A 19,012-nucleotide genomic window follows, 5' to 3' on the forward strand; every position below is an offset into this window, starting at 1 on the left:
CGAAACGAAAACCAAGACAAAGCAAAAACACAGCAGTACTAAAGGCAAAAGTGCATATGGAAGAGACACTCTCATACTTGTTTTGGTCACAGCCATGTTCACAGAAGCCAAGACACTGCTTCAACCCAGGTTCCCAGCAGCAGGGGCTGAGATGAGGAAATATGACACACAAACACGAGGTAGCCACAAAGAAGCTCTGAATCATATGACACGCCGCCAAATGCACGTCGTGGTATGAAGTGAGCTGAACCAGACACAGGAGGATGAGAACGAATGTCCTCTCCGTAAGAGAAGCACAGCTGACCTGAGAGTAGTGATTGGGGATGGGGGAGGGGTGGGTGTGGAAAGGGAGGGGGTTAGAATGGATCAGCAAACAGGGTCTACACGGGTCTCATTAATATGCACATATAGCATATAGTTTAAAATTTTTAAGTAGGACTCTTGGGGGAAAATATACTATGCAATAAACAGGCTTCTCGGGATCTATCACTAACCAGTGTAGTTATTACAATGTATTGCTATTAGGAAATTTCAGATTGATTTGAAAAACAAACTGAGACAGAAAATAGAGTGACCAGGAACCCTGAGGGGGAATTAAACTTGACTATTAAAGGAGGAGAGGTGGCCTTGGCCTCACATACATTTCCTCCCCCAACCCTTTCTCCCTCCCGATTACTTTTCCTCCTGGCTTCTTCTGATAGTCCCGATTTTGCTTTGGCTGAGTTCTCTTGGTGCCCTGGGTTGTTTGGGTATAACTCAGTAATTATGATGGATGGCTCTTGAGTCTGAGGATTCCAGCCCTGGCTCCCTTGTAACTTGCACAAGTTACTTGCCTTCTTGTGAGTCAAATAGTCCCAGCGGTTTGCAGACTTGACCCAAGAACGCCGTTAGTTAGAGCGTGCTTACCTGGTACATGTCAAGTTTCTCCTTTCTCAAGAGTGCCTTTAAGTCACAGAGCACGCCCACACACAGAGAGGTAACCAATACACAGAGCTGAGAAAAACTTGCACAGGACACAAGAATGTCCATCTAGGGTTCTCTGGCTAGCAGGAGTTGCCTTGTTCATGCAAATTAGCTCTCTTTATGTAGAGAGTAGACGACCTATCCATCATGTGAGCTGTCTACAGCATACATAATGGCACTCTAGAAACATTAGTCCTCTCTCCCACCCCACTCACTTTCCCTCCCCATTATGGACTTTCTCACATGAATGTTTAAATGTATTGTTTGATTATGGAAAGCCATATTCTCCAATAAATTTTCAGAGACCAGTTATAAAACATAAGGCAAGAAACAACATGGTTTAAGGTGAGTATGAAAATTAAAAAATAAAAAGGCTCAGAAGGGAGAGTTTTTGAAAGAACACAGACTACTGAGGTTTGGTCTGTTGCTGGGTACTGCAATGCTAAATTCTGTACCTAAAGGTCAAGTAGCTTTTATATTTGCAAGCGTTTGTTCCGGAGGCCTTGTTCCTTGATTTAAAATTATTGGTTAAATAAAATTAGCTCCAGCCCATTTCCGGGGGCACTAGAGATAGCTGGGCTTGAAGTGACCTGGTTGGAGGAGAGAGAGGGGAGAGGGAGGAAGAAGATGCCACGGGTTGAGTCGAGGAAACATGGCTCTGAGGGCTGACCAATTGAAGTTAAGAGCAGCCCAAGATGAAACATAGTGAGTAATAACTCAGGGTTATCAATAGGAAAGTAAATTCTAATAGCATAGAAGGCAGATATCTGCCCAGCTCTTGTGCTGTTTAAGGCTTACTGTAAATAATGAGAGTTGTGTGTCTTTTATCCAGGAACCAAATGACCAAAGGTGGGGCAGAAACCCCAGATTGGGATTAAAAATTTCAGCAACACAATCAGGTTTGGGTGGGGCCAGAGGAAGCTTGTAAGACAGTGACACAAAATTCAGGAAGCTGTTTCCAGAATGGCCTAATTGGCTTCTCTGGTGATGTAGTAAGATACTGACCAAAAGCAGCTTGAGGAGGAGGGGGTTTATTTAGCTTACAAGTTACAGTCCATCGTGGAAGAGAGAAAGACAGGAACTCGAGGCAGGAATCTAGAGACAGGAACTGAAGCAGAAACCCATGGTGAAGCCTTGCTTTCTGACTTGCTTCAAAAGGCCGAGGTTCAGCTGCCTTTCTTTGCAGCCTAGGTCTACCCGCCTAGCAAGGGCTTGCCTTTAGATAGTCCAGATCTGAACTGGAGCAATAGCTAATGCCTGGGAATGAATGTAGATTGGCAGTGTGAACTTTCACTCCACAACTCTTTCAGATGCCCATCAATCATGACAACCATCCGACTACGAGAATTTGTAGAGCGTCGTCCAATGCTTCCACCTAGGTAAGGCTCTCGGATTAAAAAAAAAACCACCAGATTGAGGGGCAGCTGCTACTGGGGATTGGAGGTAGGGGTGTTGTGTCAAGTGAGTCCTTGAGTTTAGACAAAGTTGTGGGGTTTGTAGGGTTTTGGTTTTTTTTTTTTAAGACTTAAACAATATGCATGCATTCGGGGTGTGTGTGTGTGTGTGTGTGTGTGTGTGTGTGTGTGTGTGTGTGTGTGTGTGACATGCTTGCAAGTGCCCCTGAAGGCCATAAGAGGACATTAGGTATTAGGTCCTGGATCTCAAGCTGTCTGATATGAATGCTGAGAACTGAACCAGGATCCTTCGGAAGAACATGGGTGGGGGGGTCTTAACCACTGAGCCAATCTCCAGCTCCAAGTGTATGCAAAGTCGTGAGATAAGAATTACCTTCTTTGCAGAATCCAAGCAACCAGAAAATGTCAAATACCCAAAATATGAGACAGATGCTGGTTTTCTCCTGAAACGGGCTTCACCAGAAATAAGGGCAAACTAAAACCCAAACTTTGAATCAGAACCATTTGTTTTTGGGGGTAAATAAAACCACCACATTTCTCTGCAATATGAGAGCTGACCAAATAAGGTGAGACCAAGGGGAGGCTTTCGTTCATTCTCCCAGGCCATATATCACATGGGCTAATACACCCTATAGGTATACTTTACTGTGCTGGGTTTATCTTGCTGGGAGACAGCAGGTACCATTCATAAGTCCTAAGCCCTCTTTCCCATTAACCCCTACTATGAGGTCTGCAGAGACTTAGAAACCAAGAATTCTGGGGCAGCAAGCTTCACACCCTGGGGGCCACCTTCTTTTTTAAGCTTTTTAAAATTACTTTCAAGTTGTTATAAACATGAATGGGTTCTAGATTTAGAGTCAAGAAGGGTACAAGAAAAGGAGGTGGATTCTTCCTCCACAGTTAAGGAAAGCTACCCTAGGACAGACTTGTAGCAGGGGAGTCCTGCCATAGAGGCCTGGAGAGGCCATTGCTTGAAGCTCTGTAAGCCTGGATTACATTGCAGACCCAAAGCTGTTGGCCATACCAGAGCAGTGGAATTTCTGTCAAGGAGAGCTGCACCTCAGAAGTAGAACTAGTACAAGAGAGAGAGACATGTTGTGCAGTCAACAAAACTGGAGGGAGTGGGATATCACGAAGGGTCATCTAAACCCTTGAACATCAGCCAGAGATAACAGAAAGTGGGGTTTGCAGTGTTTCTTTGGTCCAGTAGTTCCTTAGTATGCCCCATTTCCTCCCACTTGGGATGGTATTATAGAATCTGTGCCATTGTATTTGGAAGTAGGTGATCTGGTTGGTCTATGGTGATTGATTTTACAGGGGTTACAATTAAGAGATTGCATGAGTCTCAGAAGAGACTTTGACCCTTGGGCCTTTACACGGCGCTGAGACTGTGATAGAGTTTGAGGCTGTTTGAAGCTGGACTAAATGCATTTTGCCTCATGGCGTGGCTATACGCCTGTGGGTGCCAAGGAGTGGAATGTGATGGTTTGAGTAAGACTGGTTTCATAGGTTCAGTTGAATAATAATTCATAATTCATTTGAATGAATTAGGATGTAAAGCTCTCAACTACTACTCCAACACCGTGCCTATCCACTTCCCACCATGATGGCCATGGACTAACCCTCTGAAGTAGTAAGCAAGTGTCCAATGAAACACTCTGTTTTATAAGAGTTGCTTTGGTCATGGTGTCTCTTCACAGCAGCAGACTAAGAAAAATATTAACCATAACAGTCTCGGAGACATCAGACACCACTGCAAGGTCAGCTCATTCTACCTAGAAAGACAGAAGCATCTTGAAAAGACACTTTTCAGTCTCTAGCTACTAACGTCTCATTACTCTTGTTTCATCACTGGTGAAAGTAGGAGCTATTGTTCCCATTTTTCTGATGAGCAAATGGAACCTCTCCTCTCATTTCTTGAGGAAATACCTACCATACATGGGGTCAGTACATCCTGGGTGATAAGAGGGTACACTGGCCAACTCCAGTCCTGCCTTTATCTCATTTTCTGTATTTGTTCATATCCTTAGCTGAGATACTTAGCCCCAAGCTTCTCGACCATGCTGTAGCATTCGCCGCTGTCATTATGACATTGCCTAGATTTGGCTGTTACCATGAGATGAGCTTCAAGTGAGAGGACCCCCATGCCTGAACACTGCAGATACAGCTAAGCTTCCTAACGGTTCTTCTGATTGAAACCACCTTTCTCTGTCCCTTTGGTACATTAGGTTTGCTTGCTGTCTGCCTAGAAGTAGGAGAATCACATAGTCCAAACAGAAATAGTGCTGAATTTCTCTGGAAAATAACAATCCTACATATACTGTAGATGGCTCTATATAAGACATAAAATTTAGGGACTGGGTTTGTTTCATGGCTCTGGTATTCACTAGCTGCATAGTATCCAGAATGTGCACTTAGCCTCTCTGAGCTTCTTTTACTATTATAAAACAGTTATAAAAACAGGGAGCTCATGTTTACTTTGCTAGGTGCCTGATAATTAGATGGGATCCTATTGTTAAGACTGGAGGCCCAGCACAGGTGACTCAGAAGAACACATAATGGTATCCCTTTGCATAGACAGACAAACTCGCTCCTGAACTCACCCATGTATACTGAATGTTCTCTGTGTCTAAGTCCAGATCCTGTTCTGGTTACAGCCATCTTCCCAGGGGATAGGTCTAGTCTTGTGTAGGTTGAACCCACCCTTTCCAAGCTGTCAGGGGCATGCAAACAATGTACAGTGTAAGCAGACACAGCAGGCTTACCCACTTACCTCAGGAGGGCTTTCTATGACTGATTCAGCAACCAGTACCCTGTAGGCACAGCCTAACACATGGGGCATCCCCATTCATTCATCCTTTCCCTCAAGCCAAACCTCCTACTGCAAAGCCCCTGGCTAAGCCAGACGCGTTTCTCCTTAAGGTAAATTTTGTTACTCTCTCACTACTTTAATGGTTGAACTAGAAGCTTTCTCATGTTCCAGGTTAAGGTGACACGTGAGAACTTAGAAAACTCACACTAAAGAATCAGAGGGAGATGAGCAGGCAAGGTAGAGAACACCTCTAACCCAAATATTAAAGAGGCTGAGGTAGGAGGATTGTGAGTTTTGGGGTCAGCATGGACAATTCAGAGACCCAGTCTCAAAATAAAAATAAAGGTGGGGCTGAGACTCAGTGATAGAACTCCTGCTTAGCAGGCATAAGTCCCTGGTTCAACAGGCAGCTCTGACAAGGCAGGAAAGGTGTGGCTAACTGAGCAAGACATGCAAAAGGAAGAGAGAAAAGTTAGAAGCAAAATGAGCCATCTCTTTCTCTCCCACATATCTCCTCATTTCTCCACTCAGCCTGCTCCTCCACCCCCAAGCTGCTCATTCTCCCCACCTCTCTCCACTTCAGCCTGATCGGCTAGGGGTCTCTTCCAAGGGACTGCAGTGGGTCACACTACTGGAGGCCAGGGAGGATGGCTCCATTCTTGAAGCAATGGCTAGAGCAGGATGAACTTCTTTAGAGGCTCAGCAGGCTTTGGTGTACAGATTATGTCAGAGAAGATCAAGCAGCCTGCTGCAGACAGCACAGTAGCCACCAGAACCATGTCCCCAATGTCTGATTCCTCATGAGCCTCGACTCTAGGGGTCTCCTTCTACCTCAGTGCTCAGAACTAGAGGCTTGCCTATGTGGCACGTCCATTTCCCACACACTCAGCAATGTCATTTGGTCTCTATTTTTGGGCCAACTTCTTTCTCCTCTTATGACTTAATCCCTGGTGTAACTCAGGGCTCACTTCTATTATCTTAGCCACTAGGCAGGCCCAGGCAACCTGTGGTTGATCAGAAAATTACAGCCCTCTGAGATCTGTTTGCACAGACAGAACCTGACTTGCCCAGCACTTGATTTGATTCACACTAGACAGTCATGCCCCCTTGACTCCTGTAATCATTCAGGTCTCCAGTGGTTCCCAAAGGCCAGTATGTTGAAGACCTGGTCTTTCTCCTGCCACAGGTGCTATGGAGGGGTGGCAGAACTTTTAGAAGAATGCACTCCTACCATGATATGCTATGTAGTGGAAGCAACAGGACAATTAATCAGTCACAGACTGAAACCATAAGGCAAAATCACCTTTATTTATTTTTTAAATTTTGGTATAATTTTTAATGATATTTTAATTTTTTGCCAGTTGTCAAAGTCATTATTATTATTATTACTATTATTCTTTTTTTTAATCCGGAGCTGAGGACCGAACCCAGGGCCTTGCGCTTTCTAGGCAAGTGCTCTAACCACTGAGCTAAATCCCCAACCCCTATTATTACTATTATAATTATTAATTTACATTTCAAATGTTGTCCCCCTTTTCAGTCCCCCCTCCACAAACCCCCCACCCCATCACCTTTGCCTCTAAGAGGTTGCTCCCCCACCTACCCACCCACTCCCACCTCTCCCCTCCAGCATCCCCCTTCTCTGGGGCATCAGCTGAAGGGGATGGCAACCCCATAGGAAGAACAACAGTATCAACTAACCAGACCTGTCACAGCTCCCAGGGACTAAGCTGCCAACCAAAGAGCATACATGGGCCTGTTCCTGTCTCCCGCTACATACGTAGCTGAGGACTGGCTTACCCAGCATTTGTGGGAGAAGATGTACTTGGTCCTTTATTGTTTTTAAGATGATTTATCTGATCTGTGTTACAGTAACAAAAAGCTAACATGCACACATACTCTACTCTGAACTGAGCTTTGATTTAGTCTTGGCTTATGTGTGACTTCCCTCCTCTATAGAGTCTTGCCCATACTCTTAGCCTAAGAAAACCCTAGACACCCAGCCCTCCTTAGTGGCCCATTAGCTTGTCCGCTACCCTCTGTCAGTAGGTTCCCTTTGTATGTTAATCTGACAGCTTTTGCAGAAGGGTTTTTGGACCTCACTCTCTATCCTAGTCTCCTGTCTCGATGATATTACCAATGACCTACTCCCCAAGCCCCATCTCCATAAGCTCTACCACTTCCCAACGGCGTCATCACGGGGCGCGAGGCTTCCACATACCTCTGCATTTCGGATGCAGAAACAACTCAAGCTCACACCCCAGACATACTTCTTCCCATGCAGGTTACGCTTCAAAACAAGAACCAAGGTGGTGGCAAATCCTGGTAATGCCAGCACTGAAGCAGGAAGATGGTAATAAGTTCAGGGCCAGCCAAGAGAGACATGTGGAGACACATATGGAGAGACACACCTGACTGTCCTCACCACACAGCTCTTAGATGAGACTAGAATCCTCCTCCCAGACTTACTATCACATGCCTTGACATTACCGTTCTATATAATCAATTATTACAGCTAAGTTAAAAAAAAACTTGCTATGGAATCTTATAAACATTTCAAAGGTTAAATAATAAGGAATTCTCATTTTTTTATTCCTGTGTTTCAGCCATTATCAACATCTGTTTCATTGACTTTAAGAATTTTATTTCACTTTATGTGTATGTTCCTGAGTATATATATATGTACCACATGTGTGCCAGTATCCTCAGGGTCTAGAAAAGGGCATCAGATGCCTGGGAAGTGGAGTTATGGAACGTTGTGAGCTGTCAGATGTGGGTTCTGGGCACTGATCTGGGTCCTCTGCAAGAGCAGCCAGTGCTCTAAACTGCTCTAAACTGTCTCTCCTTGACGTTGGTTACACAGACTGTCTCCCCATCTCTTTCCAGCCTTTTCTCCTCTCCTCCCACTCTCTGTCCCACCCTCCTTCCCTCTCCTCCTTTTTTCTTTTCCCTACTCTTTTGACCTAATACACGACATGCTAAGTATTTCCCTGTGAGTCCTGGAAGTAAATGACATTCTGTTACAGGTTTTAGAGGTTACTGGGGAAGGGAAACCAGCCAATACCACAAACTCAGGTCTGCTGGAAAGACACTTATTATGAACAACAACCAACATGGCTGGAAAATTCCATTGGCTTCAGTCACTCGGAACAGGGCACAAAGTGCAGATAAATTATCTATCACACACCAGCTGGTATGCCTCTGGAAAGAACAGCCTGTAGTGACTGTTTTTTTCTCGCTTACTTCCTCTAGGCTATATATCACTCACCAAGGAAGGGACGTCAAAGGCTGGACAACTGGGCAACTGGCAAGACTCCATTTTGATTACAGTGTGAAGAAGGCTCCAAGGTGAGACATAGCCTTAAATCTTAATTTCTAAGAATATCACCAAATCTAAGAGGATAAGTAAAGTGGGCTATATTATCTTTTTTTTAAAGATTAATTTTTTAAAAAATTATGTATGTGTCTGTATGTGGGTACATATACCTGAGTGCAGGTACCCATGGAGACCAGAAGTCAGCTGCCCTACGGGGGTGCTGTGAATTGAACTCAGGTTCTCAGTAGGAGCTGAGCCATTTCTCCAGTCCCTAGCTGCACAATCTTAATAGTAACAATAATAATACTGTTCATCACAAGTGTTATCTGATAGTTAGAAGTAGGGGGATACACCAAACTATTAAAAATGTTGGAGCTTCCTGATTTTGGTTTTGTGGGACTTGAAGTGTTGAGATTGAACCCTTTAAAGCCCCAAGTATGCTAAGCATGAACTCCACCAAGGAGTTGCATCTCTAGCATTGACAATAACGGCTTTGTTTGCATTTTTCACAAGTAGTAATATTATTAGTACCTTGTCCTTTTTCCTTACTCCTTTGTCTATTTCGCAGATTTTCTCAAAGAACATATTGCTTCCACAACCAGCAATAAATGTAGGATTTTTATTAAATCATCTATGAAATTCAAGAAACATTATGTAGTTTAGAATTCCAGATTGGCAAAGCAACTTAAACTTGCTAGCATTTGATTTCATTCTCAGTAGAGTTATAAGTCTGGTCTTTGTGGTTCCTTCTGATCTGTGTGTGGCTTTCACAAAAAAGAAAAGCAAAATAAATAAATAAATAAATAAATAAATATAACCACGGATATGTTAACCTTATTTTCTGGTTCAGAAAAGCTAGAAACTATAGGAGGCCAAAAAAAAAAGTGTCAATTTAAGGAATTTATAAAATGTTTGATTTGGGGCAATTTTCACATTCTGAGTATTGCACTCCCAAATAAAAGAATTGGTGTAGCAATTCTAAGGCAGATAAAGCACTTGGCATGAGTATCATCATTTGAACTCACCATCTCCTACACATTACAGTTTCACTTCTCTTAGTGATCGCTGTCCAGCCAACCCCCCACCGGGGTGGGGCTGGCACCACCTGTACTGAGAGCCGTGTAGAGTCTGCCTTTAGATCATGCAGCTGGAAACAGCTTTGAGCTCATCCTGACCCAGTTAGGAATACAGCACAAAGGGGTGGTAGATCGTTAGTTCTCAGTGTTAGTCATTGTGTGCCCGCCTGCTCATACAACAATACACACGTGGAACTCAGAAAACCCAGGGATCAAATTCAGGTCACCAGCCTTTGCTCAGTGAGCCATCTCGATGGGCCAAGTGACATGTCTCGACCTAGGTCATGCAATTACCGTAAACGTTAGGCCTAAAATGTAATCCATAGTTTCCAAGTCCCAGTTCAGGGCTCTTGGCACTAAGTCGAGTATTTGCTTCGATTAACTTCTGCTGTTAAGTTTTCGGGAATAAGGTCCTATTATATTATTCAGGCTGGCCTCAAAATTCAAGCTGAGCTCAGGTGATCTTCCGCCACAGCCTTTGGAGTCACTGGGAACTATAGGTTCCATTGTACATGGCTCAATATGCTATTTAGAACTGAGTCCCCTACTAGAAAACAAACAGAGGAAATAACAGGAAATAACTATATATGTACATAGTTTGTTTCGTGCCTTGTTGGAAAACATTTTAAAGAAATTGAATATATCCAATCTCATTCTAAGATGGGAAAAGAATCCTGAAGCAATGAGGAGCATTACTGATTTCACATCTGCCATTTCTGATGTCTCCCTACTTTTTCCAACATGAAGGTGTCCCATTCCTTTTTTTTTTTTTTTTTTTTTTTTTTTTTTTTTTTTTTTTTTTTTTGGTTCTTTTTTTCGGAGCTGGGGACTGAACCCAGGGCCTTGCGCTTCCTAGGCAAGTGCTCTACCACTGAGCTAAATCCCCACCCGTGTCCCATTCCTTCTATTAGCACAAAAGTCCCTTGAAAAGCTTTCTTAGTCTTTGTTGACATCCTTCATTGCCAGACGTGCTGAAACAGAATACACGTACATTTGCAAGGTCTGAGTGCAGGCCACCTAGTGTCCTAATGTACTTACAGCCAAGCCTCAAGCATGCCAGGCCTGTGAGTGAATTCTCCCAGGAATGGATGGATGAAGGATTGGCCATTGTATTTAGACTTCCCGTTTGCTTTTGTCTTTAAGGATAATTGGGGAGGAGTACGGGAAGGTTACAACCGTTCTACAGAACACCAAGATGAGCCACGGAGTTAGTCTAGCTTAAAGAATGCTTTGACTCCTAGATTGCAGCTCATGAGAAAATGGACCCGTTCTCCAAAGGTGCTCAGCAAGCTCTTTTTGTTTCAATACAGACCCCTCATAGACTTGGCAATTCCACCTAGGAGCAAAACTCCGTACGAGCCGCAATTAGACCAGCAAACGCTCTTTCGATACATCTGTTATAGAAGATTGTCAAGGCCTACGGACAAGTGGCATAATGAGACAACTTATGAAAGAAGCTACTCCCTGCCGTTCTATGAGCTCGGTAAGCGCTGTCACCTAGCTGAGATTAATCTTGCTGGTGGGCCGAGATCAGCTGGTCATGGGGGCTCTCTGCCTCAAGGGGCGTGACTGGGACCAGTCAGACTGGCAGAGATGCATATGCAGAGCTGGGAGTTGAAACGGATCAAAGGGGAGCCCAAGCCTCCTTCCTTTCTTTCTAGCTCCCTGAATCTGAGACCAAAAGGGTGAATGAAGGTCCTTCACCGTCCTCAGAAGCTAACCTGCTGAGCACTGGAAATAGACTCTTGAGTGTACCCGTGCTCTAAGGGAACCCTTCTAAATACCTATAACAATAATTTTCACCACAGTTCAGAAGTTCTACACTCCCCTGGTAGCCCATCTGTATGAGGGTCCTCTTGGTGGGCAGAGGGGATCCTGGGTATTCATGTGACAAAAGGTGGTCTTACACTTTGGTGGGTTCTTATTTACCCCCATACAGCTCTCTGGGCTGAGTACTGTTTTAACCAGGGGGAGCCAAGTTTCCAAGATGTCTGATGAATTACACACCAGGAGGAAAGAGACAGAATTCATCCCACATTGCTTTCCAGCATGGCTCACCTCAAAGCTATACTGCCTGTCACAGCCTGCACTGCTAATTGTTAACAGTTTTCCCTAAAGAGAGTTCCCGTCTTTTTACTGAAAAACAGAAAACTGTTGATACAAGTGTAACCACAACTCTAGAGGCTGAAGCTTGCAGACTGGAAGTTCAAAGCTGACCTGGGCTACAAAATGAGTTTAAGAGTGGTAGATTTGGAAAAGATTTCCCTTCTGTCTCTTGTCCCCAGAAAAGGCAGCTGCAATCTGGAGGGATGCTGGAGTCAGGAGGGAAGAAATGTCCATGTTGAAAGTCAGAAAAAAAATTCTAAAAGAGCTCCATTCACTCTTCAGAAAGCTTTCTCTGATAGCTGCTAGAAAACTTTCTAAAAGAGCTGTGTCAGCTCCCCAAGTAATTCTTGGGATTTAAGGTCAGGAATCCGGTTAGAAAAACCTCTAAAAGAGCTATGAAAAATTCTAAAAGAGCTGTGTTCTCTATGAATTTTCCAACTAAAATCAGAAATCCTGAAAAGCTGTGTTTGCTCTCCAGAGATCTTCAGACAGCTCAGCTCTTGCTATAGAAAAATTCTAAAAAAGAACTTTTGCTATTGCTCTCTGCTAGCTTTATAAGACTCAAAGTGAGCCTTAGCTACCGGGAGACCCCCAAACAAGACTCAAGAATGGAGACTGATGCAAGAGCAAGAGGTTTATTGTTGTAGCACACTGAGGCCATCCTGCACCCAGGAGAGGCGACCTTCTCTCTCTCTCTTGTATGCTTTTTATACAGTTTTTGAGGGCAGATTGTAGGAACAGCAACTAGGCATGCAATGATTGGTGGATCTGAGAGTACCATTCTGACCACACCTGGACCTAAATTAGTGCTGTTCCAGGCCAACCCTGAACTCAGGAGTCTGCCTGCATTAGTAAGCATAAACAACACCAACAACAGTTTCCAGTCAGATTCCCTAGATTAATGAAATATTTTTCATTCTTACTATTATTACATGCTTGTTTCTATAGTGTGTTTAAAACACCTCATAGCAGAGTACAGTTCTGTTATAAGGGCACCATTAAAATGCTCTAGCCTTTGCCTCATTGTAAAAGGCAGTTGTCTTTAACCTATGCCTTCCTTGGACACTCCCTGTTACATACAAAGGACCTGCTAGGGATTCTAAAGAGTTATGATTGGGATGGAGGCTCCCGCAGGCATGAATTTAGAGATGGCAGACTGTCTGTCCTCCATACAATATAGGAAAGGAGATCAAGAGTCTAGGGTTAGGACAGCAAAATAAAATTCAAATGATTTTTATTACATTTTAATATAATCTAATAATATCTATTAATTGTAAACTAAAGAAAGGAGCTTTGATTCAGCCCCCCCTTTTCTATATTTAAAATTTAAAATTTTCCAAACTGCATTCTTATTTGTCACGTGTGTGCTCATGCACGTGAGCATAAAGAGCTCACAGATAAACTGGTGGAGTTGGTCCTCTCCTTCCACTATCTGGAGCCAAAGGATTGAACCCAATTTGTTAGACTTGGCTATAAGTGCCTTTTCCTACTGACCATCTCCCTGGCACCCACATTTTAATTATATCCCTTTAAGTGTCTTTTAAAAAAAAAAAGATTTATTTATTATATTCAAGTACACTCTAGCTGTCTTCAGATACACCAGAAGAGGGCGTCAGATTTCATTACAGATGATTGTAAGCCACCATGTGGTTGCTGGGATTTGAACTCAGGACCTCTGGAAGAGCAGTCAGTACTTTAACCATTGAGCCATCTCTCCACCTCTCCCCAAGTGTCTTAAAATACTTTTATTGTACAGGGATTCTTTAAAGATAGTGTGTTAACAATGAAAGCTGTGCTAAGAGGAAAACTCATAGCGCTGAGTGCCTGCAGAAAGAAACAGGAAAGAGCATATGTCAGCAGCTTGACAGCACACCTAAAAGCTCTAGAACAAAAAGAAGCAAATACACCCAGGAGGAGTAGAAGGCAGGAAATAATCAAACTCAGAGCTGAAATCAACCAAGTAGAAACAAAAAGGACCATAGAAAGAATCAACAGAACCAAAGTTGGTTCTTTGAGAAAATCAACAAGATAGATAAACCCTTAGCCAGACTAATGAGAGGACACAGAGAGTGTGTCCAAATTAACAAAATCAGAAATGAAAAGGGAGACATAACTACAGATTCAGAGGAAATTCAAAAAATCATCAGATCTTACTATAAAAGCCTATATTCAACAAAACTTGAAAATCTGCAGGAAATGGACAATTTCCTAGACAGATACCAGGTACCAAAGTTAAATCAGGAACAGATAAACCAGTTAAACAACCCCATAACTCCTAAGGAAATAGAAGCAGTCATTAAAGGTCTCCCAACCAAAAAGAGCCCAGGTGCAGATGGGTTCAGTGGAGAATTCTATCAGACCTTCATAGAAGACGTCATACCAATACTATCCAAACTATTCCACAAAATTGAAACAGATGGAGCGCTACCGAATTCCTTCTACGAAGCCACAATTACTCTTATACCTAAACCACACAAAGACACAACAAAGAAAGAGAACTTCAGACCAATTTCCCTTATGAAATACTCAATACGCAAAAATACTCAATAAAATTCTGGCAAACCGAATCCAAGAGCACATCAAAACAATCATCCACCATGATCAAGTAGGCTTCATCCCAGGCATGCAGGGATGGTTTAATATACGGAAAACCATCAACGTGATCCATTATATAAACAAACTGAAAGAACAAAACCACATGATCATTTCATTAGATGCTGAGAAAGCATTTGACAAAATTCAACACCCCTTCATGATAAAAGTCCTGGAAAGAATAGGAATTCAAGGCCCATACCTAAACATAGTAAAAGCCATATACAGCAAACCAGTTGCTAACATTAAACTAAATGGAGAGAAACTTGAAGCAATCCCACTAAAATCAGGGACTAGACAAGGCTGCCCACTCTCTCCCTACTTATTCAATATAGTTCTTGAAGTTCTAGCCAGAGCAATCAGACAACAAAAGGAGGTCAAGGGGATACAGATTGGAAAAGAAGTCAAAATATCACTATTTGCAGATGATATGATAGTATATTTAAGTGATCCCAAAAGTTCCACCAGAGAACTACTAAAGCTGATAAACAACTTCAGCAAAGTGGCTGGGTATAAAATTAACTCAAATAAATCAGTAGCGTTCCTCTACACAAAAGAGAAACAAGCCGAGAAAGAAATTAGGGAAACGACACCCTTCATAATAGACCCAAATAATATAAAGTACCTCGGTGTGACTTTAACCAAGCAAGTAAAAGATTTGTACAATAAGAACTTCAAGACTCTGAAGAAAGAAATTGAAGAAGACCTCAGAAGATGGAAAGATCTCCCATGCTCATGGATTGGCAGGATTAATATAGTAAAAATGGCCATTCTACCAAAAGCGATCTACAGATTCAATGCAATCCCCATCAAAATACCAATCCAATTCTTCAAAGAGTTAGACAGAACAATTTGCAAATTCATCTGGAATAACAAAAAACCCAGGATAGCTAAAACTATCCTCAACAATAAAAGGACTTCAGGGGGAATCACTATCCCTGAACTCAAGCAGTATTACAGAGCAATAGTGATAAAAACTGCATGGTATTGGTACAGAGACAGACAGATAGACCAATGGAACAGAATTGAAGACCCAGAAATGAACCCACACACCTATGGGCACTTGATTTTTGACAAAGGAGCCAAAACCATCCAATGGAAAAAAGATAGCATTTTCAGCAAATGGTGCTGGTTCAACTGGAGGTCAACATGTAGAAGAATGCAGATCGATCCATGCTTATCACCCTGTACAAAGCTTAAGTCCAAGTGGATCAAGGACCTCCACATCAAACCAGACACACTCAAACTAATAGAAGAAAAACTAGGGAAGCATCTGGAACACATGGGCACTGAAAAAAATTTCCTGAACAAAACACCAATGGCTTATGCTCTAAGATCAAGAATCGACAAATGGGATCTCATAAAACTGCAAAGCTTCTGTAAGGCAAAGGACACTGTGGTTAGGACAAAACGGCAACCAACAGGTTAGGAAAAGATCTTTACCAATCCTACAACAGATAGAGGCCTTATATCCAAAATATACAAAGAACTCAAGAAGTTAGACCGCAGGGAGACAAATAACCCTATTAAAAATGGGGTTCAGAGCTAAACAAAGAATTCACAGCTGAGGAATGCCGAATGGCTGAGAAACACCTAAAGAAATGTTCAACATCTTTAGTCATAAGGGAAATGCAAATCAAAACAACCCTGAGATTTCACCTCACACCAGTGAGAATGGCTAAGATCAAAAACTCAGGTGACAGCAGATGCTGGCGAGGATGCGGAGAAAGAGGAACACTCCTCCACTGTTGGTGGGATTGCAGACTGGTACAACCATTTTGGAAATCAGTCTGGAGGTTCCTCAGAAAATTGGACATTGAACTGCCTGAGGATCCAGCTATACCTCTCTTGGGCATACACCCAAAAGATGTCCCAACATATAAAAAAGACACATGCTCCACTATGTTCATTGCACCCTTATTTATAATAGCCAGAAGCTGGAAAGAACCCAGATGCCCTTCAACAGAGGAATGGATACAGAAAATGTGGTACATCTACACAATGGAATATTACTCAGCTATCAAAAACAATGACTTTATGAAATTCGTAGGCAAATGGTTGGAACTGGAAAATATCATCCTGAGTGAGGTAACCCAATCACTTAAAAACACACATGGTATGCATTCATTGATAAGTGGCTATTAGCCCAAATGCTTGAATTACCCTAGATGCCTAGAACAAATGAAACTCAAGACGGATGATCAAAATGTGAATGCTTCACTCCTTCTTTAAAAGGGGAACAAGAATACCCTTGGCAGGGAATAGAGGCAAAGATTAAAACAGACACAGAAGGAACACCCATTCAGAGCCTGCCCCACATGTGGGCCATACATATACAGCCACCCAATTAGACAAGATGGATGAAGCAAAGAAGTGCAGGCCGACAGGAGCCGGATGTAGATCGCTCCTGAGAGACACAGCCAGAATATAGCAAATACAGAGGCGAATGCCAGCAGCAAACCACTGAACTGAGAATAGGACCCCCGTTGAAGGAATCAGAGAAAGAACTGGAAGAGCTTGAAGGGGCTCGAGACCCCATATGTACAACAATGCCAAGCAACCAGAGCTTCCAGGGACTAAGCCACTACCTAAAGACTATACATGGACTGACCCTGGACTCTGACCTCATAGGTAGCAATGAATATCCTAGTAAGAGCACCAGTGGAAGGCGAAGCCCTCGGTCCTGCTAAGACTGAACCCCCAGTGAACTAGATTGTTGGGGGGAGGGCGGCAATGGGGGGAGGATGGGGAGGGGAACACCTATAAAGAAGGGGAGGGGGGAGGAGGATGTTTGCCCAGAAACCGGGAAAGGGAATAACACTCGAAATGTATATAAGAAATACTCAAGTTAATAAAAAAAAAAAAAAAAAGATAGTGTGTTAAAATTTCAGAGGGAGTAGCCCTAAAACAATCACTAATTAGTTTTAAATTCCAGGTTGGGATAAGAAACTAGGCACGATTTCATCGCATCCTAGACCAGTTAACTCAGTACCAGAAGTCTACTGCTGTGATGAGAGGAACGGCTTTGCACGAAGCACTTTTTAAAACTAAAGTAAGCATGGCATTTCAAGAAAACAATTTTGAGCATTTTTTTAGTGACTAAATTAAAAGTAACAGCACTGACTGCCTTTAAGTTTGTCTACAGATGAATCTAATCCTAAATGAATTTTGTGTTGCAAATTCTTTTCAGGGAAAATGTTTGGGAAATCAAGATCTACCTTGAGAACGTGTCATCTGTTGGAGGGGATAGCTTGTGAGGTGCAGTACACTGCTTGTCTGCGACACCACCACATAAACGGTGAAATAAAAATGATGTCAGTGTCATAATGTCACAAGCTGTTAACATCTTGTTGCTGCTACTTACCAACTTCTAATCACCTAACCTTCTCAGTAAGGGTTCATCCATGGGAACAGAGATTATACAGAACTTCCTGTACTTATGATTGTGCCATATTATATATACACACACAGAAGGAGGAAGTGGGGGGGAGCGCCAGAGTGCCAGAGGGAATCTGGTCAAGGAAGAAGACTGGGAGACAAATCTGTAGTGGGAGTTATGACCAGTAAAGGGGGGAAGGGGCTGATGAACATCTGTTTACAGAAGAGTTAACTGTGGCTGCTTGTATTCTAATACTAATTATGTTCCCCAGAAAATTGTTTGCACAGTGAAGTCTGCTTGTAGCTTCTTGGAACCTGCCCCCAGTTGGTTCTGATAGGTAAATAAAGATGCCAACAGCCAATCACTGGAGAGGACAGACAGGCAGAATTTTAGGATTCCTGGGTATGGGGAAGGGGAGGAGGAAGAGGAGGGAAATCTGCCAAGCCATCAGAGTGTGGAGGAGAGGAGAGATGCCAGACCTGAGAAGAGTGGAGGACAGAGAGGCATGACGGCCATGTGAAGGAGCCAGGAGAGCCTGGCCCAGAGGGCTGCCCGACTGGGTCCAGAGCAGCCAAGATAGAACATGGAATCAGTAAGTAGTGATTGGGGATTAACCATGTGGAGGTTAGGCAGTGGCCTGCTATTGTGCTGATTCATGTTGGATATAAAGGCAGTGTGTGTGTCTTTCATTGGGGAACCTAGACCATTGCAGTGGGTAGTAGAATCTGCTCTGGGATTTATTAATTAAACATTAGATGACAGTTAACAGCATCCTTCTCAAGAAGCCTTGATAACTAGGCATAGGCTCCTCAGAAAGAGATAAAGGTTCCCAAAGAAAAGAAATAGCCCCAAAGAAAGGAATCCTGCCTTCCGGGTGCTGGGAGACACTCTCCCACAGCTGACACATCAATTGGCTTCTTACTCAATCCCCCAAAGTTTAGCCTTTCTGTGAACAAATTCCCTCCAAGAACATGGAGTTTCACGTAGTTACAGCTGCCTTCCTTAGTCTCTGACATGATCACCTAGCTATCACCGAGAGATTTGAGGACCAACACAAGAAAGACTAAGGCCAAAAGAAAACAGACCCCAGCCCATCTAGAATAGAATTCAAGGGATACAAAGGAAAAAAAAGCTAGTGTAACTGCATGTATTAGAGAATTAGACTGTTATGTATGGATCAAATTTATGGGCATTATGAATGCAGACTTATGATAGACTCACTCTTGTACTTGTACAGAGACGGAGAAGCTCTGTGATATGCTATGTGTCCGCAAGCTTCCCTGAAGGCTGTGGGGTTCCAGTCCTAGTCCAAAGTTCCAAAACTTGCATGGTGAGTGCCAGTGTGTTAAGTCC

At 43.0% G+C, this 19,012-nt stretch overlaps 1 protein-coding gene across 4 annotated transcripts in view; it reads left to right on the top strand.

The window, feature by feature from the left end:
- The window catches only part of Spmip3 (sperm microtubule inner protein 3), a 23,370-nt gene extending 5,758 nt beyond the window's left edge, over positions 1-17,612 (top strand). For 2 of the 4 annotated variants that reach the window (XM_087581692.1, XM_087581691.1), the window contains exons 2-5: positions 2,274-2,342; positions 8,443-8,538; positions 10,893-11,065; positions 17,471-17,612. In XM_087581692.1, the coding sequence (XP_087437818.1) occupies positions 2,287-2,342; positions 8,443-8,538; positions 10,893-11,065; positions 17,471-17,607 (462 nt within the window). In that variant the 5' untranslated portion in view covers positions 2,274-2,286 and the 3' untranslated portion in view covers positions 17,608-17,612. Of the gene's footprint in view, positions 1-2,273; positions 2,343-8,442; positions 8,539-10,892; positions 11,066-17,215; positions 17,333-17,470 lie in introns of all 4 variants that reach the window. The other 2 variants (XM_087581693.1, NM_001109549.1) reach the window with 2 other exon arrangements.
- The last annotated feature ends 1,400 nt before the right edge of the window (positions 17,613-19,012 follow it).

Source organism: Rattus norvegicus, chromosome 13, assembly GCF_021556685.1.
Source record: "Rattus norvegicus strain SHRSP/BbbUtx chromosome 13, alternate assembly SHRSP_T2T, whole genome shotgun sequence".
In the NCBI taxonomy this organism is placed as follows: domain Eukaryota; kingdom Metazoa; phylum Chordata; class Mammalia; order Rodentia; family Muridae; genus Rattus; species Rattus norvegicus.